This window comes from Cyanistes caeruleus, chromosome 3, assembly GCF_971803275.1.
Source record: "Cyanistes caeruleus chromosome 3, bCyaCae1.hap1.1, whole genome shotgun sequence".
Classification (NCBI taxonomy): domain Eukaryota; kingdom Metazoa; phylum Chordata; class Aves; order Passeriformes; family Paridae; genus Cyanistes; species Cyanistes caeruleus.
The window spans coordinates 114,570,742-114,594,808 of record NC_141703.1 but is presented as its reverse complement, the minus strand read 5'-3'; the positions used below and the strand labels follow the sequence as shown (position 1 = coordinate 114,594,808).

Below are 24,067 nucleotides of genomic sequence, written 5' to 3'. Positions count from 1 at the left end.
GCTTAACTTCTGAGCCATTCTCTAACATCTTGTACATGATTCTAGATGCAGAGCACCCCATACTTCATTGTTTATGAGTGGGTGTCCTGGATAAATGGGGAAGCACCTAGTGGGGCTTTCACACAGCGCTGTAGAGATGTTAATGGGACACTGCAGTATTGCCAAGGTTTTCCAATTTAGACAATTCTCATGGTAGTTAACTTTTTTGGTATAGTTTCATATTGTTTTAAAGAGTGACATTTATTATTTCTGAAAAAAGAGGAACTTTTATAGTCTTCCTCATTACAGAATGACACTTGGAAAAGTAATTGGTGCAGCTGAATACCATCTCCCCCTCCATTACCCATCCCAGAAAACAATGAAAAACCCCCATTAGGTTTAAAACACTAAGTCATCTAAGGTTTTTCATAGGGTCTGGTTATGATTCTCTTTGCTCAGGATAAGAAACCCCAAAACTCACAAGTCTTCTGATTGCCCAGCCCAAGTGCACATAGAGCTATGACCTCACTCCATCCGTGCGAGTTGTGTTCCAGCCCTCCCTCTGCCCTGCTCTTCAGGGAAAGGGAATCTCCTTGGCCATCCAGGAGCTAGTGAAGTCTTCCCTGACATGCAGGGTCCAGGACTTGGAGGTCTGCTGTCGTCCAGGAACAGCCTCCAGCTCCTGTATTTAAATAGTAAAAAAAAGTTTTCCCCAAAATTCAGCTAATAGGTACTGATGAAGTAAACACAGAAGGAGAGGACAGGAAGCTGCCCCAGGAAGAGCTCAACTCTCAGTCCTAATCACTATGGCTGTTATTACTGGTAGAGATCACACTTGATTTCCCCCCAGCTTTACACTGTTGTTTGGCTGAATTTGCTCCCTCCAGGAAAATGTGTTTCTGAACAGAAGTCAGTACACAATATAGGGATACTCATGGTCTCAAGAAGGTGAAGCTTCTACAAGCCACACTACTCAGGAAAGGAGGAGAAGCAGCAGCTGCTGAGAAAACTGCTGAGAGCAGGACAGGCAGTGCCTCGCTACGAGGAGAGGGCCAGCATGAGGACAGGAAAGAACCCGGAGGTTTTCAGAGAAGGGTAAGAGGAAGTCTTGACGTTTGGAGTAGGAATCCTTCCTCAGCATGGGCTGTGAGCTGCAAAGGACTGACTGTTCCACATGTGTCTGCATGTGCAGTAATGAAAAATGCAGGTTTACATGGTCTGCCTTGTGAGATGAGCAATTTAGATACTATGTCACCACTCCTCTTATCAGAGAACATAAGGTTTCAGCAATTTCCATTACTATTTTTATCCTTTAATTGTGTGCAAATACACAAGGATTTTAGCAACAGCACAGTCATGTTTAAGATGCTTGGAAGGCCAGAGAGCAAGATACCTTATTTTCACCAGTTCATGTAATGTAATTTTTACAAGTGGACCATATTGCTCCTACAGAATCAGAGCAAGTTTTTTCTAAAGACATTTTCTTAAAGGATTGAATAGTTTCAGTTGTTGGAAAAAGGTGCTTAGATGCTGGATTAGGAATTTGCAGGATCAAAGTAGCAGTTAAAATGCCAGGGAACTCATCCAAATCACAGCATAGCTGATATTCTTTAGGGAATACTGGACTGTTTTGTATACAGCACTCTTGGGCCCAAGTAACTTAAAACCTGAAGAATTGAAACGATTAAAAATATTGGGTCATATCTTTGAGGGTGTTGAGTGCCCACAACTCATGTAGGACTGAATACTCTGACACTGTGGCCCTTTATGCCACAATGGTGATGCCAAAGGCATTTAGCAAATGCCACAGGAGGCCCCTCTGCAGCACTGGCCATAGCGAAGTCACTTGGGTGCAATTGGGCACTCAGCCCATTCTCCTGGCGGCTCTCGGCATCTCTCAGGAGCAGGCTGACAGAGGAGGGGTTCTGGCAAGGAACTTCAATTATTTGAGATCTCAGTTACACAGAGAATGTAGGGGGTGGATTTGGCTGTGGGCTTGGTTATTCTTTTTAACCTGTGAGAAGCTATGGGGATTGCTGCTGGACTGGTCTCCTTGAGATCCAGAGTACAAATGCAGGGCATAAAATTTTTTCTGTCCCAGCTCCAGTTCCAGCACTCAGACTGAGGTTAGTGAGGTGAGGAACTCACCTACAGCTTTGTTGTGCTGAAAGGTGCATCTGCCTGACTCCTGTCCTCCCCTGGGCTCTAGATGGGGAACAGTAAAGATAACAATGGAGTAGGCTTCTCCTTCCTCAACACTTAATAACTGATAGGGAAGCTGATTTTCTTTATCCAGATGCACAGCTGGAGCTGGAAAAGATGCCAGAGAACTGAAATGTTTGACCCATCCCTGCAAGTGTTCAAGGCCAGACTGGCTGGAGGTCTGAGCAACCTGTTCTAGTGGCAGGTGGCAGGGGGGTTGGCATTGGGAGATCTTCAAGGAACTTTCTAACCCAAGCCATTCAATGATTATATGATTTTCCTATCTTTTGCCTGGAGTACTAAAGTTTCTGTTTAAAAACCTTTCTGAAAATTGCTCGTCTTTGGTGAAAGTTTATGAAGGGCAAAAGTGTGAAAATTATATGGCCCATTTTATTTAAAGGACAAATTTTAATTAATTAAAAGGAGTGAGCTCTTTTTCAGTATTTTCTTTGAGAAAACAAATTTTTGTTTTAACAATACAAAAAAGCCCCTGGTTCAGCCACAACAAGAAAATGTTCCCTCAAGAAAACGTGAGGGTTTTTTTTTCCCTCAATTGTACTAAGAGTGTGTGAAACACATCTGCCCATGAGTGCAAAAGTGCAGCAGATTCTTTCAACAAGATGTATATGAAATAGCTTAGGTAGCTAGAATGCAAGAACCTGGCCCAGAAAACCCAGTGATACCCCTCTGACTGCTGCAGACACACCCTGGCATCGTGAGCAGCCACGACTGGCAAGGGCTTGAGCCCACATATTGTCCATACAACACATCCTGCTGCTGCTGCTGGAGTGCTGGGAGGGCTCGCACTCCCTGCCACAAGACCTCATGTTTTCCAGCCTGGAGTGCTACGGGCACATAAGGGGTGACCCATTCAGAGAACTGGGTGGCTGCAGGCCAGACATATAACCTTGACTACAATGCCCTTTCCGGAGACTGATTGTGGTTTTCTTATTATCTAATGAGCTTGTCATTTCCTGTGCTAGTTGTAACAGAGCTGAATATTTTCTAGGTTACCTAACAAAGCTCCTGCAGAATCACACTGCCTATGCCTGCGACGGGCAGCACCTGAGCCTGCACTGCCCTCGGCACTCAACCATCAGCGTTCAGTCAGCATATTATGGGCAGGACCCCCACATGTGCAGTGCTTGGGAGCCTGAAACCAGGATGACAGAACCCAGGAACTGCGTGGCACCCACCTCTTTGCAGGTACCGCATGTTGAAAAGGTTCTTAAGGTACAGAATGTTTTTGTTGGTTTCCCTGCCGTTTCTGTGCAAGTGCTCTCATCCTTGAATGAGACAGCACTGTACCTATGGCTGTTTACCACCAGAAGTGTTATTGCTGGAAGGGCTTGTCTGGACAGCAGGGCATTACCGTGGGCTTGTGAGAGCTTTGAAGATTGCCTTCCATTGTGATGAACCTTGCTTTGGAAACCCCATTCTTAAAGCTTCCTAGAATAGTCTACTCCTTTCCATTCAAGGGCTGGTCGTGACTCAGTTGACCAGTTTAAATCTATCACACAGGCCCTCCTTGACCCCAGGGGAGGACACAAGCTCTGGACAGAGTGGGGGTAAAAATCCAGTGAATGACATCCTGGTTGGCATTTGGCTTGTTGCATGCCTGTCTTCCCTCATTGAAAAGTCACAGCAACAGCTAAACAGCAAATCCCAAGGATTTCTGCAGATACCTGCATTTCTGTGACTACCTGATTTGTATCAGAAACATCCTACAGTTGTTTGTTGGGCCTGCTTCAGTATAGCTTAAAATTATTTATACTTCATTAATTAATACTTTCTGCTATAGAGATTTTTGTAACAAGGTCTGACTTATACTGCTGTCAAAGATTTGTGTCATCTTAGTGAAAAATACCCAGTGTTGTTCCAAATTCAGTATATCATTGCAAAAATAAGTAGTTGGTGGAATCTGAGCATGTTCTGTTGATTAAACTTGAAAATGCTCTACAGAAGTTTTGATGGAGTTTGCAACATTTGTGTCTGTAGACCACATGTTCCTTCTTGACATCAGAGAATGTCTGTTCCCATCACTACTGAGTTGAAGGGTATTATGAAGTGATTTGTCAGTAATATTCTCTCTCTAGAAACAGCATTAGGGCAGTTTTTAAAGTGTGGCTTGCCCAGGATGTACTGCAATTTTTGAGGACATTCCAGACATGACCTATGGGCCATGTGAAAGTACATCCCTCCACCAAAAACCGCAGGCAAAATGCATCCTTAATGTTATATTACTGACTGCAGCAAAGTGGCACCAATGATTATTTTGGGCTCGTGAGTGCCTTTGTGAGGTCTCCATGAGCAGTTTTTTCCCTTGAATATAATAAACACAACATGGGGTAACTTTTGTAAACTACCATCATCTTTTGGGCACTGTGGCTGATCAAAGGCATGAAAGCATTTTGGCAAGGCCATGAATTTGTGTGAGACACAAATGCTCTGCATCTCAGGGAGTTCCAGTTCTGTTAAGGAGAAGAGACACACTTTGTAAACAGATTTCTTAGAAAAGAGCACCAGTGACCTCAACCCTCCTCCCCTTCCCTTTGGAAGTGGATCTGCAGTCTGCACAGGCAGGTGAAAAATGATGCCCTGTAGCTGGGTGGAAGCATCACAGACACTTATTACAGAGACCTCCTGTCAGAGGGATCACTGCAAAGCTGGATCTGCTTAGAGACAGTAACTGCCCAGTGCTATTTTGAGTATCGTTTGCTTTTGTGGCTGTGTGCTTTTGCGGCTGTGTGCTTTTGCACAGCATCATGATAGAAAATGTGACTGCTGTTTACATTAGGCAGGAAAAAATATAAACAGATGCACAGGAGATGATTCAGGTCAGGTGCAAACAGAAGGTGACTCAGTAGGGAACAGCTATCTCTATTTACTAAAGATGGAACTCTATTTCACCGGTCCCCTCCAGAACTATCCCAGTTAGGGAGGAGTTATTTGGTTGACTTGCAACTCTGTAAAAGGAAAATTGACAGATAAAATTAAGTCTGCTGTGCTTTCTTTCTCTTTTAAACTCTTTAGAGTGCACTTAATGCTCAAAAAGTGTTGAATGCATGTCCTCTTCTTCTCCCAATGGGAGCTGTAGGATCACTGCAGTGTGCTGCCAATGTGTGTCATTGCTGCTTGGGAGGGAAGGTTTCCAGTGATGACAGCAGAGATCCAGCCACTGCCAACTCTCTCAGCCGGGAAACAGGAATGCAGCTTGTGCCACCACAGTGGTAAATTTGTGATTTGGTCTCTTGATATGACTGAGACCTCTTCTGATGAGAAACAAAGTAAAAACTCCCATAGATTTTGAAGGACCACCTAAAACGATCAGAATGTTTTATTACAGTTATTCCTGTTAAGAGTGGGGTGACCTGGTGATAACACCCTCCTTTGTCACAGCCTGCTGTGATTTTAAACATGAATCCCATGTACAACCACACAGACTATCTAAAAACAGTGTCAGAAAAGCCCTCTCTTAACTGAGTTTTGGAGGTGAATAAGAATATTCTAAATACACTGCTGCATTTAAACTGGGTGTTTTTAGGTCGTCTGGCTTGTGACTGTGTTAAAAACTGGACAGACTGGCCCTGGCAATGTCTTCATATTTTCTGCAGCTACAGTTCCAAGAGCACAGCTGGAGTGGGAGCACCAGTATGAGCAGTATGAGCACTCAGTCCTTTTGCCAGACTGGGAGAGAGTCCACACGACCCTTTGTGTCTAACACTGCTGACCTGTTGGCTGTCTTCCTCTGTTGCCACTTCCAGGGAAGCTGCACAGTAAGAACCAGGATATATGGCTGGGCCAATAAATTTGGAAGAGATATGGCCTTAGAACAGCATTAAAAGACACCCCACAAAACAAGACAAGGAGGCTGAGGATAGACTTGCATATCTGTGCTATCCAATCAAACCAATTCTGAAATTTGCCCATGGCAAGTCAAGTAAATATCTAATAATGTGTGCAACTGCAAGCGAGAAGGAAGTGTCACTTGAGCAGGAGGTCCTACACATGGCTTAAAGTGCAGGCTGTGCTTGTCATTAGGCAGAACTCTTTCAAGTGAAGGTTATTTAACAGAGCATGTTCAGGTACATGTAAGCAGTTCAAGAAGAAGTGGTTAGAAATATACCTTTTTGGTTGCCATGTTTTCCCTCGACATTGCACTCCCATAAATGTGCTCAGGAGTGTACAAGTGCCTCAAGCATGTCAGTAAGACAGCCGGGGGCTTAGTGTGTTCCCACATGCTCTGGGTTCTGCACTATCGAGGCTGTGGTGGCACTCAGGGGAATTTGGCCAATGTCCCCAGGGGCAGAGGGAAAGTGACAAACAACAGCAAGTTGGTAACATCCTAATTTGCTGTGAGCATGGCTGTGGTGAATGTGTTCCCATAAAGTTGGCCATGACTCCAAGTCCAGTAGAGCCTAGATGCAATGATACAGATGTTTCTTGCATGTTTATAGCCAAAAAGTTATGATTTCTCTCCTGTGTAGAACAAAGTACAACTAAGTGTTTTCATTGCTGTGTAGCTTCATACCTTGTTGTCAAGACTATCCTTTTTGCCCATTGTTCTAGAAAGTACTGGATGAATGCCAAAACCTGAGATCCTGCCAACTCCTTGTCAATAGTCGGGTTTTTGGGCCTGATCTGTGTCCAGGGACCACTAAAATCCTCCTTGTCTCCTTTAAATGCAAACCTAGTAAGTAATCTTTATCAGGCAAATGTGTTTTTCTGCATGTTTTGTTGCTTGTTTTGGTTAAAATGCCACTGCACAAGGCTTTGCAAAAATCCATGTGAAGTTTTGGGGCTCTTGGATTGATAACAAATTGCTCTTTTTGACTTTACCTTAGCTCTCTGCTGTGTCTGCAGCTTCAGGGTGCTTGCTGCCAGTTTAATGACCACTGTAGTTTGGCAGGGGCAGATGTCAGATATCAGACTAGAAAGGAAAAATCTTATGTCAATTATTTTTAGTGAGATAGCAATGATAATGTCATATTAGAAAGAGCTGAACAGGAAAACCAGATGCTTGGGCTAAGGATCCAAATGAAGAAGGCATCCTAGGAAGGAATATGCAAAAATACTTAAGGAACTGGGCCCAAAGCTTTCAAAGATTCAAAAATATCTCCTGGTATATACCTCCTATTTATGAAATAATGGCCAGAAGATACACATGCTGACTTGGTTAGAGGCTTTTACTGTAGAATCACCTGTGCTCTGTGCAGGTATTTGATGCTGATATGTGAAGGGACAAATCTTGCGTCAAAGAAAATCCACTCCTTGAGTATGAAAAAGGGGAAGAACAATGAAGACAATCCTCATGAGGTTTCCTTTATTGGTGGCTTTTAATTGTTCTCCTTGTTGCTATGGTATATGAGAACAAGCTCCAGTAGCCTGGGGGCTCAGCTCTTTTGACAATGAATTCCCAGTGTGGCTGAAATGGGTCCCAAAGAAAACAGCTGAATGATGATTTATGGGTAGGTTCACCAGCCAACATAGAAATACCAACCCACAAGCAAAGGAGAAAGTACTAAGGGTTTTTTTTTTGATCAGAGCGCTAAGACAGACATCAGTGCTAGAACAGGAGTAGTTGGCAAGCAAACTGAAGAGCCAGCTCATACAGGAAAGAGGAAATCAGAGCCGAGAGATGGAATGGAGTAAACAGATGTTACCTTTGGTAAAGCACTGACTCAAGAACTCCCAGGGAGATACACTGGGTCAATCATCAGAGGGAAAAAAATGCCTGAAATTTAAAATTTTAATTACCTGTTTTATTATAATAATAGTTTAATTCTTTTTGCATATTGAAATTAGTCCATTATTAATAGTAGATGGATTTGAATATCATAGCAGTGTCTGTGTCATTAGAAATCTGTTTGCTAATCAAAAGTGAATTTGGATCCTGTTAATTACTTTCAGAAGCTGCTTAATATTTTTTCCCATGGGAGATGAGCTTCTTTTAGTATATAGTATTTCCTGTGATCTGAATTTTGAAAAAGCTGGTCAAAAGCATATTCAACAGCAACTGCCACCTTCAGAATTCAGGAATAATCCGATTCCAGTGCAAACGACATGATTTCTTGTGGCAGGAAATTTATGTTTGTAGGTAAGATACCAATATTGTTAGTCTTGGCAGTGGAAAACATCCTAACTCAGGAAATCACTTCAAGATAACTTTGTGTTTTATTTGTGTTATATTTTGCAGTCTCCTTGCCTTCAAGCAGGCACTTAAGCAGTTGCCTAAGTCCCTTCGTTTTTCATCTATTTAGAATTATTGTTGCCGTATCTTTGCAGAGGTTTATGTTGGGCTCTTCTCCTTGTCTGATACCACATGGGGTTATATATACTTCCAGAGCCTCTCCAGCACAGCCAGGCAGACTCAGCTGTATGCTGTCAGTCCTTGAGCACAGACCTCAGGTTTTTGGCCTATTTATGTGTGCACAGCAAGGCAGGCGCTTCAGCACAAGTCACAACCTGCAGTAGGTCAAGTATCTTTCAAAATGTTTTCAAAAATGTTTTCAAAATATTTTTTCAAAATCACTCTTTTTTACATTTAAGCTTGTGGCTGTTGATGAGCTCGAATGGAAGAAACTGGACTGTTACCAAGAACATTAGCTCATTGTTTTATCTGTTCTGTTTTGGATGAAACAGTAATGATTTCATTCATGAGTAGATAGGAGGTTTTTCTCTCTCCAGTTCCTGAAGAACCAGCATCCACCCTCCACTCACAGGGACACCACCCACTAACAGTAAGGTTTCCCTTTTCTTCTGTTCAGCTCAGGATTCTCCTTTTCCCATTTTCACATTTTTGAGGACAAAAAAAATTGGAGGAGAATAAACTCTTCTCCCTGGCCTTACCTGCCATAAAAAGGTTTGGCATCACAACTCAACCTTCTTAAGGAAGACTTAAGAAGGTAATATGCCACAAACAGAGCGGCTGCTTATTCCAGGAAGAGCCTTGTTGGCCAGGTGGCACATTTAAAGGGATTCCCTAGGAGGGATAAGCCATGAAGATGAGCTCAGTGCCTTCCCCACCTCTGCTGAGGGTGCTGCCAGGGTTCCTTGTGCCAGCTGAGCAAGGGAGGGGGCAGATTTTTCTCAGGCTGCTAATTCACGTGACTTTGCCAGCCAAAGTTTCAAATGAGCCTTTGCTGGATAGTGCCATCCAGGGAAACCCACTGACCTTGGTGGAGTGGTGCAAATACAGCTGAGAGCACTGTCTGGCTTGGGATGGGGACCCTGTCCTGGCCTCTTGTCCCTCCCATTATCCATGCCTCGCCCAGGTGCTGTCACTGAGCAGTGCCAGCCCTGCCCCTGATTGACAAGTGTGCAGAGGCAGCTGAGGCACACATAGAATGTAACTCTCTGTCCTGAGGAGAGACAAAAGGGAAGGATGAAGCTTCTCTTGCTGAGAAGGAGTGGAAAGAAAGTCAGGAAAGCAGGGAAGCTGTTCCACTGGCAAAGAAGATTGGAAAAATTAGGATTTTCTATTCTGTTCAAAATGGAATCACAGAAAGTCACTTGGGCACAATTCATTTGGAAGAAACACTCTGCTCTTGACTTTGTGTCTGTCTGTACAGGTGCCACGTGTCACTTACAACAGCACTTGCAGGAAAGCTGGTTTCTGTCCTGCTGCTATTTGCTATTAACAGTCCAGCTATTTAAATTGCCTCACTATCATATTGCTGTTTGCTTCTACTTTAGCTGAATACAAAACCAAATCAGCATGTGAAAACCAGGAACTGAAGCTCCACTGTCAGGAATCCAAGTTCCTTATCATCTACTCGGCCACCTACGGCAGATGGGCACACGAGGAGAGCATCTGCTCAACAAAGGCGGAGCACACACCCCCCTTTGGTATGTTTGGGACCTTCTATAGGCAAGAGCACAGGTTGGGAGAAACTTCAAGTGCAAGAGCAATGGTGTTTTGAAAGCATCAGTGATGGAAATGTGAGAGATTATTTCTGAAACTCGAACAAACTGCCCAGTATGAGGGAGGAACATAGACTAAGAAATGCAGCAAAGTAATAAACTTTAATATAGTTAATTAATTTTTAGTATGATTAGCATCAAAAACTAGTTCCCTTGCCTGTCTTGAGTTTAGGTGACATATACTAAATATTAGCTGTTTGCCTCTCTTCTTCCTCCAGCTTCTGATAATGACCAGACGACCTGAGTGTCATGATACTGTGTCTTACTGCTCCTTCTCTGATACCCATTTCTGCCAGATATTCCCTGCCTTAGCTGCAGACTGTACAGAGAGGAGAGTCTGCAGGGCCATTGTTTTAGATGTTGTTATATAACCATACCCCAAGGCTGTGGTGGCACTCTAGAAAGTTAAATGTACCTGGACTTCACTTTGGCACCAAGTCAGGAATGTCCTACGTATGCAGTACTAAACTGAATGATATGTTCAGTGGTGACACTGAAGGCATGAAGGGAACTTTTCACGCCTTGAGAAGGCCAGCACGGGATGAGTGTGCTCTTCAAACCCCCTGGTACTACACAGGGAAGGGCTTGCATGACTAATGGCAGCCCTGTGCAAAGGCTTAACATTGCTCCTAAGAAACATGCTTTATGTGTCATCTATAAGAAGCATCTCTGAACATCAAGAAGAGATCAATAATTAATCTTAAGAGTCTTTTGTCTGCAAGCCAATGTTTCTATTTAGTTAGATATTATTAAAAAATTATTGGCTGAAAATTGCAATCTGTTCTTAGACAAGAATCTCGTATTTCCAGGTCTGTGTTTTATACCAGCTCTCTTGGGCTGTCACAGAGGCTTAGCTATGCCTGTCTGTTCCACGGAGAAAACATTTTGGCAGGTCTCTGTCAGGCCCCCACACCCCTTATAACAGTGGCATAAGCAGGTGACACAGGGCAGGGAAAAGATGTCTCAGCTGATCAACTTAGGTCTTGCACTTCACTGACCTCTCAAATCACTCCCTCGCCTCTGTCAGCACTCACAGTTCACACATCAGAATTGTGCAAACCATTCCTAATGGATAAAGTTTCCCAGGATAAAGAGAAAGCATTTGCAACAGCAACAAGCTCTGCTGTGGCTCCCGTGTACAAGCACCTGTGCAGCAATGCCCTGGCTGGCACTGGTTTTGTGTTCTGTAGAGCAGCCCAAGGCACTAGTAACAGGAGAGAGCATAAAACCTGAGACAAATACAAAGCAGATCTACAGAAGGTAGATCCTTGTATAGATTTCCTACTACTTAATGGAAATGCTTGGCCTCTTCCTGTGTACTAGTGACTTTCTGCAGGCGATGGAATTTCCAAAAGCCCCTGGGTGGCATGGGAGTTCACATTCAGTTATCACAAAAGACCTGGCACTTAGGAGTCAGATCCAATTGACTCCAGACCTATCTCTCTCAAGCCTGAATCTTATTTTTGTGGTTATTTAAGCACCTACAGATCTAAGTGGGTGCATGATTAGATTTCTGCAATGACTGCATACCTTTCTCTGAGGGAAAACAATGGTAATTTGAATGTAATGACTTGAGACAGCTCTTCCTTCCTGAATCAGACCCATGTACTTATATTTATGTTTGCACCAAAAGCTGAATTGGCTCCAACATACGTCCATTATTGTTTCTGCTCACATTAGTGCAACTCAGCCTATGGGCAGCGCTCATGCCTTTCCAGTTCTTTTACTGCATAACAGAGAAACTGCAATTTTTTTTAGCACTATGCAGAAGAGAAGTCACCCAAAGGTCCTAGTGACAGGCCCAGAAAGTCTCTGGTGATCTCAAAAGCTTTGTATCTCTCCATACTTGACATGGTCCTGCCAGGTGTACTGGGTATTGAATTGGATACTCACCAAGATCTTGGCTACCTGATGATACATGTTATAGCAGTGACAAACAGCAGCTTTGGGTTGGGACAGTTGGGTTCTCAAAGCATCGCTTTTCTGTGAGCCAACTGTCAAATCAGCTGACAGATTTTGCTTTGCTTCAAAGGGAACCCAGGGAAACATAACATTTCTTTGGCATAAAGGCTCTTCTCCATAGAGTAATAAATTTTATCAATCCATCTCTGCTGTGGGAGATATCTGTGTGGCCTTGAGCACTTCTAGGATCCTGAGCATCACGTCCACATTTAGCATGAGTATCTACTCATGCAACTGGTTTTCTGAGACAGTTCAATGGTAAATGCCACCTTCTGCAGCTTTTGCATTGCAGTCCAAATGCCTGGCACTGTTAAGATTGTACAGAATTTCCAGCAAGCAACTTCCATGTTTTACTAAGACTATCTGAGAGTCCTTCTGTAGCAGATGGTTGTGCCTAGAGGAATCCATTGTGCCCAGCACCAAAGCAGGAAACCATAGCAGTTTTGTTCCAGTGTGAATTACTGCCTTTTCTGACCCATTATCTCTTTCATATTTGTACTAACATATGCATGAGGAAACAGAAAATTTATTGGTCAGAAGAAGTTAAAAGAATTGTGCCAGAACAGGTTACCATAGAGAGCAACAGGAAGATTCAGGTCAACAAACACTCCTCAAATAATAAATTACTCTTATTAATACATGAATATACTTGAAAGAAGGCTTGGTAGTCTCTTAGTGGGGTTGCCTCTAGGTTAAATTCGCAAGCTTAGAACACTTCTATCCTTCTCAAAAATTCCTCTGGATGCACATTGGCTAGTCCCTCAAGCACCAATGACCAGCAGAGCCCTGAATTACAGCCCTGCCATGGTTCTCATTGCTGGAATGTGGGGTTCTTTCCAGTACAGCCCTCTCTTTTACCTGGTCCCACTTTTGGAGTGTTGAGAGGGGAGGTGGAGAATTCACAAACATTCATCACATCTTGAACTATGCAATGACATACCCTGGGGTTGGACTTTGTCCTAGTCTCATCTTCCCAGTGGAATTCAGATAAGAGGAAGGGATGAGAAAGTCAAGCAAGGGGCATTTTCAAAAACCTATAGGTTCTTTCCAGTCCAACTAGGGGTCACAGTTTTTTTAATGTAACAGGATTCTGTGATGCTGTGATTATTTTTGTTTGCTTGTTGGATATTGTAGCCAATTCAAAGGGTCTTATAGCTCCTATTCACTGACTGATTGAAAAGCTTTTCGTTTCTGCCTCTTACTAAAAGATGTACTCATTGCCTGGTGTAAGCCTGTCTCCTGGGAAGGTCTCTTGAGAGCAGAAGTAACAGCAGTGAAGGCACAAACAGCTTTAGGCAGCTCTGGAAATGTTTCCACACTGTCTTGGCACTTCGGGCGTGTGAGACAGGAGTCAAATGAATTTTGTGGATACATAAGTAAGGATAAAATAGTTCAATTTTGCTTCCACCACAAAACCCCTTAAGTCAGCTGTCTATGTGCAGACATCAGATATGAAAAGGTCCTTGCCTGTGTCAGCCCGAGCAAACTGGGAAGCTTAATAGGTGCTTTGGGCCCCAAGAGGTGCCAGTAGGAGCCATTGCACCCCTTTGCCACTTGAAGGTTGTCAAGACAAAACTCCCTTAAAAGAAAAGGTTTTCAGAGCAGTGGCAGGATGAGGAGTGATTGAAGGGAGGAAGAGACCAGCCACCATTTTTAGAGTCCAAATAACTTTCTTCTGAGATGAACAGGGAAGATCAGATTTGGCTGGTGGAAGTTGCTTGGAGAACATTAAAACACACACCACTTCAACCGGTAATGTTTTCTTTACCAGCAGTTCAGGGCTTTCTTGGGTCTATTTTTTCATGGCTCACATTTGTGAAAGGTTTGGAAAAGTACACTTGGTCCTCAAGTGTAAAAGGAGCCAAGGAACTCCTGCCTGTTCACATGCAGGAGCAGCGAGTCTGGTTCCTGCTCTCAGGAAATGGAGAGCCACACTTGTCTCTTGCCCCTGGTGTTTGGTGGGATGGATCCCCCTCTCTGCACATGCATGTGCAAGGAGGAGAGAGAGAGACCAAGTTTGGGGTTTTTTTGGTACAAAAGTGCTGCTGATCACATTGTGTGTTTCTGCTGGAATCAGCAATTCAAGTGGCCCTTTTCTGATGCGTAGGCAGGACCCTGTGTGCCATGCTCCTGCATAAATTACCATATTATTTCAGCAACTTTCTTTAGAAGTCTGCAGCCTTAGGTTGCTCCAAACTCCATAGTTTCCCCTTGTCAATGCTTGTCCCCACAGCTGAGATCTGGGCTCCACAAAGCACAAGCCATCCTGATTTGGAGGTGTGAAATCTTTGCTTTCAGCTGATTTTAATAGTGAGCTCCTTATTCTTCTGTGGGTGGACACAGCCCAGAACACATAAAGCAGCACAAGGAACAGTTGGGGATGGAAGCAATTTGAAACATTTGGAGAGGGTGGGACAGGATGCTGTCGCCGGAGCCTGGCACAAGATGCTCCATCACCTGCAGGTTTTGTGTGGAAGGGTGGAAAGAAAGGGAGGGAAAGCTCCTCCTGTCTGAATTGAGAGAAGCTTTAAAAAACAGAAGACAAATTACTTCTCATTAAAGCCTGCATGATTTATGGCATGTCATTTGCATGCCAAAACTTTCCCAAACAAAGCTAATTAGGGAGCTGAAAGAGCCTTTCCTCCAGAAACAAGGCTTTCTACTCCAACTATTAAATAGCTGCAGTCAGATTGGATAGTTTATTACTGCATTAAGAACCTCGTCTTGACACCCGTGTCCCTGTGCCATCCATAGCAGGGTCTCATACAAAAGATCCACCGACAGTCTTGGTGTCTAACAAGCAACTTTGGGAGAAAAGCATGGAGAATGGAGTGTTTTCCCAGCCACACATTGCTGCCTTGTCCACCACCGCCGGATGCCACCAGCCTTTTAACACTCTGGGAATGTGCCTTTTCCAGAGGCAAGTTATTGAAAATGTATGGTACTAGTCTAACAAGCCCCAGAAATATCTGTGTAGATCAAACAGCACTTAGTCAGAAAGAAGCCACATTGTGTATTTAAGTTCATCTCCCAATCCTTGGTTTCTTTGGGGCCATTCCATGGGATTCCTTTACTCAAAACACAGCACTGGTCTCTCCTCATTCAATCACTGAAAAAGGTGTTTGACCAGTTGGAGGGTAAGTTTTTCAAGTTAATCCCATCATAGCTGCTGGGAGAACTAGTGGGAAGGTAGCAAGGCCACATGTCAACCAGACAGGATTTTTTATTGAATCACAAAAACACAAAATCTTTTCAGAATGCAGGAAGTCTTAAATAGGTTGTTTTCTTTTTTAAGACTTTCCAGGTAACATCTGTCCTGTCCTGCAGAAGAAACAGGCCAAGGTTTGCATTTACTCACCTATGACACCATGGCAAGCCTTGGGAGGTTTTCAAAAAACTAGCCTGCCAAGATCCTGCAGGCATATAACAACTGGCTCCCTGGGTAGAAGAGCCAAATCCAACATGGATAGAGATGAAAAGAAGCTATTAAGTCCCACAGAAACATGAGCAAAGGCAAAATGAAACATACACTTGCCATATCACTGAATATGTAGAAAACCATCAGCACAACATCCTCCTGGTTTCATAAGGTATCAAGAGTAGCTCCCAGGGCAGGAAATTCTATAGAAAACATAATTCAGTTTGCCAGTTTGCTGTTGTGCTCCCAATCCATTCATTTATCAATCACCCAACAATTCCTCCTGATACTCTCCAGCTGGTTTTGTACTTGCCTAAGTAAGCTACTGGCTACCAAAAACATCCACCCAAATATATCCTTACTCATCTGAAATTGCCAGGGAGGGAAACTAAAACTGCTGAGTTACTTAATCAGAACTACCCAATGCTTTAGGTCAGCCCTTCCCTGCCTTCCCAGCAGTCTCTTGGGACACACAGGTATTGGGATTTTAGGTCTCTGAAAAGTCAAAGAGCTCTCTCCTAGAATCTATGTCCAAAGCAAGCCATGAGCCCTTTGCCAGACAGATCAGCTCATTACCTCCTGATGGCTCTGCCCAAGTATACAACTTGTTTAGTACTGGTGTCAGGGAGTTAACTCTAAAAATTACAAATCTGCCCCATTTTCACATATTAAATGCCAAGAACTCAGTCTCAAACCTTCTTTTCAAATACATTTGGGGAACCTTTGGAGTGTCTTTGCAAATGGTGTTTGTCTTTCCTCTAAAGAGGCACAAATGAGCTTCAGCAGTTGGTAGGTGACTGGAGGCCATCCTTTATTGTAGGAAGAGGGACTATTTTAACCCCCAGAAAATGATGTTTCAGACCTCTAGAGTACCCTTGCCTCAGAAGCCTGGAATGAGACATTTCTGTCATACACAGAAACCCGCAGTGTGTGGGGTGATGCAGAAAGGTTCAGAGAAGTATTACTTGCTCCAAACTTTTTCTTTCTGCATCCTTTTGGTTTAGAAACCAAAACTACGGGGTGTTTTTTGCTTTGTGGCTTGGAGTTTAGCACATGTGGATACAGAGAACTTAATCACATTTAGATACGTTCTTTTTTTTTTTTTGAAGCAGAGGGTGACTCACACACTTTCCCACTCAAATAATTTCAGCTCCAGTGCAAAACCCATTTCTGGAAGCCACATGTTTCCCTGGTTAAATATTGAGCCCATTTTGACCTCTTCATAGTAAATGAAAAGCTACTTTTTAATACCCTGAACTTCCCTGTAGCCTGAGCTGTTGCAACACATAAAAACTGATCTCACCTGACTTGAACTGAACTTGGCTATCCAGTTGACTCATCTCAGTAACCCAGGGCTGAGAAACAGACTTGGAAACAGTATTTCATCTCTCTTAATTTGGGATGGAATAGATGGAGAGCTATTTGGATGTGCTTATTTTTTCCAACACATCCTGAATGGAACATTGAGACCTTTTACTGGGCACCTGTTTGGAGCTTGATGAGACTCTTCCTGCACCCTTAGTATGCACCTGTAAGGCAGTGTGGGAGAGTTACCTCGCTGCAAGTTCACATTTATTGCAGCTGACTTCCTTGCATTGACAAATCTTAACTCCAAAATCCTGCTAAGGCAAAGTTATACCTGAGATCAGGTGCAGATTTGTATCTCTAGTCATGCAGCCAGCAGTTCTCATTTCAGATAACACCAGGGTATTGTATATTTATTGCATGTACTTTTTCTTTCAGACTGTTTGTCTTACACAGCGCTGGAAGTGTTATCCAAAAGGTGTTATGGGAAACAGAGATGCAAAATTATTGTCACTAGCCGGGATTTTGGAAGTCCATGCCTACCTGGAGTGACAAAATACCTAAATGTCAGCTATGCATGTGGTAAGAGCAAATGCACAATCATTTTCATGCCCTCCTTTCTGCTTGCAAAGACACACACATGTCCACATATGGGCACTAAGCCTTCCTAAATATCCACTTCCCTTTAACACAGGAAGTTTGTGACTGCCATACAAAAAACAACCCCCTAGGCACAGCAGCACCTAATAAATACTCTAGCATTAAAGGGGTCTTTTTGTGATAAAAAATGCAACCAACAATAAAATATCAACTATATAGTTCAATATTTTTGAGAAATACTATCAAGATAAGAGTTTGTTCCACAGAGTTCACCTGCAACAGAGCTAGGAAAAATCAACACTGCCTGGCATCAGTGCATGTAAAACAGTCCAGCATAATTGAAGCACTGTGTACAAGCTCAGTCCTGAAACCTGATTCACGTGAGTACATCTACAGCTTCTCCCTCACAGAGGAGTTTCCTTTCTCATGGAAAGGGAAGTGAAGGTTTATGGAAAGTAAAAGCTTGAGGTTATAGATCCCTTGCAGGATTGAAATGTATTTCAGCTCATTCCTCAGACAAGAGGGAACAGTTTTCCATATTGCTTGCTATAGACATATAATTTCCTAAGAGGCGAGCAGAATTCCCTAAAATACTTCAAAAGGAGCAGTTCCATGGGTACATACTGCAGAGTCCTTTGGCTGCATCCCTAGTGAGTAGTGGTCAAAGGGCACAGGTTACCTGAGACATGCTTTTAAGAACAGCAGTGTAAGATTGATGGCCAGATCACCTCTACCTGAAGATCAGAGGAAAATGAGCCCCAAGAGATTTTCAGTCTCCCCAGGAACTGGCTGTCAGCTCTGAAAGGTGGTGCAATAATTCAGCTTCCTATTATTGGAGATATCTGGGAATCTGCCATTGCACCAATACATTATATTATTGTGCAGCTGCCTTTATGAATGAGTTAATGTAATTCTCTCTAATTAGCATGAGCGTAATTACAACAACAAGTTGCTCAACTTTGCATGTCTGTGTGCCAGAAAAGCAGAGTGAGTTTGTTGGCACTGGAGTTACACATTCTGTTATTTAGGGATGTGGTTTTGCAAAAACACACGGGTAACAAATAGTGTTCTTTTCTGTTCCTGGCACATTTGGAAGAGTTTTTCTCCTGCCAAATCTTACTGGGCTGTGCAGTCTGAAGCATTAGCCAATGATTTGCAGGTCTTATTATTTTACAGCTCATCTAATGAACATGGGAAGAATTTGGCATATTCCAGAATGATATTTTACATTCAGTCTCCTCACCAGAGGATGCCAGCTAATCTGTTGCTTCCCAAAACAATGCAAATAGATCTCCCACTGTAGTGACAGGAACTCAGTGAAGCACAGCACTTTCGTTCTCAGGGCTGTGCCACACTTCAAAGTATTTCTATCATGGTCAGGAATGTGAAAAAACCCCATACTCCCCACACAGTGATCAGCAGCTGTTTAGGGGTAGTGAGTCTGGATGCATTTTTACATTTGCAGTTCATTCCTGACAGTAAAAACATGACAGGAGCTGGGAGGTGCTGGTTCCTTGAAGTCTCAGTGCCCCCAGTGATCTGCTCAGCATCATCTCCTGTCTGCACAAGGTGGGACCTCCTGGCTCTTGCTCAGTCTGCACTTCAGGATCACAGAATCCTCTCTCATGGCTCCTGCAGACCCGTGGTGTATCCATACTCCCTGGATGCCAGAGACCCTTTGTGGGCTGCCTTTGGCAGTCTGCAGGAGGCGACTGACTCCTACTTGCCAAAGTAGTGCTGGCACAAGTTGTAATACAGATGCGATTGTCTTAATAAAAATTCCTATGCTGGTACCAGCTGTTCTGTTCAGCAGCCTGATATAGCCTATAGCAGTTAAAGTCCTTGCATCTGAAAGGCACCACATTGAAAACAAGCAATGCAAGCAGCCAGAGGCTCTTTCTCTCCATGCCATTTTGAATTAAACATTCCCCTACAATAAATATTTGGGGATATATAAAGGGAAATATAAAGGGGAAAAGATCAAGTGAAGCACTGGGGAGCTTCCCCTGGGAGGGGAGCAGGAGGAACATCAGCACAGGAGCACAGGTGAAGGAGTCCCAGGCCATGTGACAGGAGCTTCAGGTCCCGTATGGGCGCTGGAGATGGCGCATCCTCCCAGGACGTTGTTCATAACACAGACATGTTGTTCAGAACAGCCAGGCCTGCAAATGCAGACTGCAGGCTGGAAACAATCCTGTTCTGTCTATCTCACAACCAAGGAAAGTATTCTGACACTGGAAAACAGCTACAAATTACCATAAGGTACAAGACAAAATAGAAATGAGCTTATTTACCCCTGTATTTGTTGGCCTTCCACTGCAAACAAGAGCCAAGGCTCCCAAAAGGATTCCTTTATCAGGAAAGGAAACAGCTCTGACTTTGAGCCCACACAGAAAGAAAAGTTCTGCTCAGAAAGAAGTGCTATTTTTAGTTGTTTTCCAAATGAAAACTATGCTAAGCTGCAAACCTCAGTCTCCTCTGTTCTATTTAACTCTCTCAATGCTACTTCTTGGCAAATGTTTATTGGACAATAGAGGTGAGTGTCATACTTGAAATTTTTTCCTTTTTACCCCCCATCAGTCTGAAAATCAATCAATGTGCCTTCACATAGTATAGGAACAGGTGCTAAGATCTGGGCAGCTGAAGGGTCCATCCATCCATTACAGAATATGGGATCTCTCAATGTCCGTACAATGCACCTGCTTGTAGTTCTTTTAATTATTTGAAGAAGACTGTGAACACATACCAAGGGAAATTAGAAAGATGCAGCTCATTTATTCCCATCCTCCCCATCTTCCTTGGCAACCATTCATCTCAGAAGCTTCGCAAATGACATCACACAAGACTTTAACATTTATCTTAGAATTACAGTGCATCATCCTCATTCAAACCCAGTATCTAGATGCAACTTAGCATCTGGCTGTAGCCCAGTCTATACTGAATTTAGAGGCCAATTTTGTCTCCATCCACTGGTTGGCACACCCTTGAGGGGTTGAAAACAAGGGGCAGGTTGCCAGGCTGTATGGAGATGCTCCTGGAGTAGGCTGGGGCATAGACCCAGCCACGGACCCAGAGCTGCCCTGACTTCGCAAGAACCACACAACCATTAAGGCTGGAAAAGACCTCCAAGATCAGTCCAACCTTCAATACCACTGTCAGAAACACAGTTAATAAACCCAGGGTTAGCAGTGGGATTCGTAAATAACTGGGGAGAGGGTTCTTAAAACCAACAGAACATAATTTGTCTTTTGTCTTTGCAGTTCCTAAATTTATCCTCACTGCTGTCAACCCCCTGGTCCCTGATAACAAGTCTTCCGTCAAACAGAACAATGGTATGTAGCAGCACAGACACAGGGTTTGGGATGAAGTAGTGGAAACCCTGCTGGAAGAGCTGGTCTTTCTGTTGGAGAGCAGAGGACAGGCTGGGAGTGGGATGTGAGCACAGTCCTGCAGTCATAGCAACTCTGTTGGAAGAGTGACTTGCCCAGCCTGACCAGAGCCAGCATGCTGGGAAGACTAAAAGTGAAACTGTAATTGTTTCAGAGTGAAAAATCTTTTACAAGTTATGCTAACACCAGCTCTTCTCAAAGGCCACAAAGTTAAGGACTAGGCTGATGTGTGTCCCCAGTAACAGGAGTACATGGAATAGTTGGGCTGGGAAGGCCATTGGAGAAATGTGAAGCTTCATGAAGTAAAATTTTTTCAGAAACCCCAATGGGATTAGGCACAAGGGGTTTCACTTGGCAACAGACTCTTTTAAGTTAATTTGCCATTTTCTACATATTTGATATTTTCAATAATTTATTAATTATACTTTAACTTATCAAGCATTGTTTGCTCTAGTGTTCTGCAGCTCCTTCAGCACGGCAGGGGCCTGCCTGTGTTTTGGGTGGACTTGTTAGCTGGAAAGCTACTGGGTGAATATCAACTTAGTAGCTTCACTGAATTTACTTTACCTCCTCGTGTCACAGGTGTTGACCTTGATCCAAGGGAATCGAGACTTCCAAAGAAAGATGGAACTATAGTTAGCTCTAACTACTTGGCTACATTTGCATACATTAAAGGTAGGAAAATGAGGCTGAGATTGTTTTGCTCACTAGATCATGGCATTGTGGGAAAAGGGAGGATCAACTCCGATGGTTACAACTAGTAATCCCATGTTTATGGTAATGATACTACAATATAATCACAATCTTGTGGATGGGACAATCCCAGCATAATTCATATTTAATTCATATTTAGGGAATGTTCCTTGCCTTGAAGGACTCAAACACTTAGCAACTACAGCCAAGATATTTTTAAACTTTTGATGGTGACTGTTGGTTGTTCAGTAGTTTTGAAAACCTGGCCCTGACATGCGTGAGCACTGGAGACATCTGTCCTCGGGAACGTTGGGTTGCATACATACACAAGGAGTATCAAGGAGTAATAAAAAAAAGAAAAAAGTCACCAAACCCAGCCGTCTCTGCTGCAAGACAGTAGGTTTTGTGACTTAGCAGCACTAAGTGCAAAGGAAGAAAAGAAAAGTGCTCCCTCCTCAGCCTGGCCTGAAGATGCTGCTGAGGCCCTGCAGAGCCCAGAGTCACTCTTTGCATGCCCTGTTGGTGAGGGCAAAGCCCGTTTTGGTAGGATGGCTGGAAGGACCAAACAAGGCATGCAGAGTAGCTGGTAGCTTGTTGACAACAGCACTAAGCTGCTCATAAAGGGTTGGGGCCATGTTGTTATTTTACAATATTATAATGTCTGATGACTGGATTTTTGCTCAACAGTTCAGAGGCAGAGCTGGTGGGGTTGGGCTCTGAGTGTTGGGAGGTTTGGCTAAGGAACACTGCGGGAATGGCAGCTGGGGGTTTGTAAACAGCCTTGGCAGTTTGTAAAGTGATTAAGCCCTGGCTTTCTTGTCTGCAGATCACCTTGAAAGAGCCGCTCTCCTGTTTGTGTCCAGTGTTTGTGTGGGATTAATCCTCACACTGTGTGCCTTGGTGATCTGCGTATTGTGTCCTAGTGACATCCAGAAGCTGCACAGGAAGAGGGATCAGCTAGTGCCAGAGAGTGCCAGAGCCTATGAGAGCAGTGAACAGGAGGAGGAGGAGGAAGAGGAGGATTTCTCCCTTTCAAACACCCAGGATGAGACAGATGGACTTTACAGACCTTGTTACTCAGGTTATAACTCAGCAGAGGCAGCAGAACTGGCCGAAAGGATTGAGCGCAGGGAACAGATCATACAGGAAATTTGGATGAGCAGTGGTTTGGATATGACACCCCCTAGAAATATGAATACATTTTATATTAATGAACAATAAATGGCTTATTTTGGATGACACTCTATCCCTTTTTTTGGAAAAAAAAAAAATGTACCTTCTGTGAAGGAACATTTGTATGAGTGAATATAATTATTTGTAAAATAAAAAGAAATATATGCAATAAAAAAGGGTTTCATATCTTTGACTGTCTATAAACCCTTCTGTGAAAAACACTACAGTTTTAACTCATGGTACAGATTACTTTTCACTGTAATTTGGGATCAACTGCCAAATGCATGTTTAGGAATATTAAAAAAGGTGAAAAATATTTAAGCAGATGTATTCAACCATCAGAACAGACTGATGTGCACCTGTGTTGGCAAATGTGTGAAGGACAAGCTCCAAAACGGCTGCTTCTTTCATAAAAGACTCTTGACGTTGCCACACGCTAAGAATATTTTACTTAAGGGAAAAACTGGTTAATTTTTCTGATCCTAAAGCAGGGTTAGAGCCAGTACTTGAATGCAGGTCATATTCTCAGGATTTTTTATCAGTTCACAATCTTCACTCGAAAATTGTTAAGCTAGTCAGATTTGGTTTCAGTTGGAGAGAAAATTAAACCAGTACTGTATCTAAGCTGAAACCACAACAGCCTTCCTGTCTTAAAAATGTCTCCAATATTTTAGCTGCAGCCCATAGGGAATTTACTGAACAAAAGGAGGAAAACTGTCACTTCCTATTGGTAATACTTCATGGGCTTATTGTGCTTCCCCACTCAGATGCTGTGTGTCCAGGTAGAGCATAGTATGAAACACTTGGAAAGAAAACAGTGACATGACTTGTCATTTCCTACTGATACAAAGTCAAATTAAGCCTGGAAAAACTTTAAAGGGAGGAAGGGAACTTGCTCAGATGACTAAGGCACAATCCTGTGCTCAACTGGAAAAATCTCACCAGCAATTAGCATCCTATCAGAGGAAGGAAGAGAGGCTAAGGAGATGGATGGAAGGTTGAGGTCACCCAGAGCACTGGGAAATTGCAGGAGAGGCTGGGCACAGCCCAGGAGCCTGGATGCAATCCTGCTGGGCCACTGCTCTCCCCTTTCCAGTAGGAAGTCATCATAGCCTGTGCTATGTGCAATGTTGATTAAAAGGTTTCGGTCTGGAGAAGCCCATGCCTTGGTCCTGAGTTTGCCTTTGGGGAGGGCTCTGGGCCAGAGCTGGCTCCTTCCTCCTGACTCATGGGGCAGGTGCCACCCATTTCCCGGTCAGACAGAAAGGGACTGATCTACGTCCCAACAATTCCTCCTGCTGACAGACTGTACTAGTGAAACAAATCTGACCCTCTTCCTTTTACTGGAGCGGGCTGGGCCCTGGCCTGCAGGGCTGAGGGCAGGGGCTCCAAGGGCCCCTGCTCTGACGGGCTCCCCAAAACT

The 24,067-nt window shown here is 43.5% G+C and overlaps 1 protein-coding gene across 6 annotated transcripts in view; it reads left to right on the top strand.

The window, feature by feature from the left end:
• The window catches only part of EVA1C (eva-1 homolog C), a 41,239-nt gene extending 18,419 nt beyond the window's left edge, over positions 1-22,820 (top strand). For 2 of the 6 annotated variants that reach the window (XM_086883767.1, XM_086883765.1), the window contains exons 2-8: positions 3,191-3,387; positions 6,751-6,874; positions 9,877-10,029; positions 17,228-17,371; positions 20,650-20,721; positions 21,361-21,453; positions 22,298-22,820. In XM_086883767.1, coding sequence (XP_086739893.1) covers positions 3,316-3,387; positions 6,751-6,874; positions 9,877-10,029; positions 17,228-17,371; positions 20,650-20,721; positions 21,361-21,453; positions 22,298-22,692 — 1,053 coding nt within the window. In that variant the 5' untranslated portion in view covers positions 3,191-3,315 and the 3' untranslated portion in view covers positions 22,693-22,820. Of the gene's footprint in view, positions 1-866; positions 1,075-3,190; positions 3,415-5,795; positions 5,958-6,750; positions 6,875-9,876; positions 10,030-17,227; positions 17,372-20,649; positions 20,722-21,360; positions 21,454-22,297 lie in introns of those variants that run through there. The other 4 variants (XM_086883766.1, XM_086883763.1, XM_023945822.2 and 1 more) reach the window with 4 other exon arrangements.
• The last annotated feature ends 1,247 nt before the right edge of the window (positions 22,821-24,067 follow it).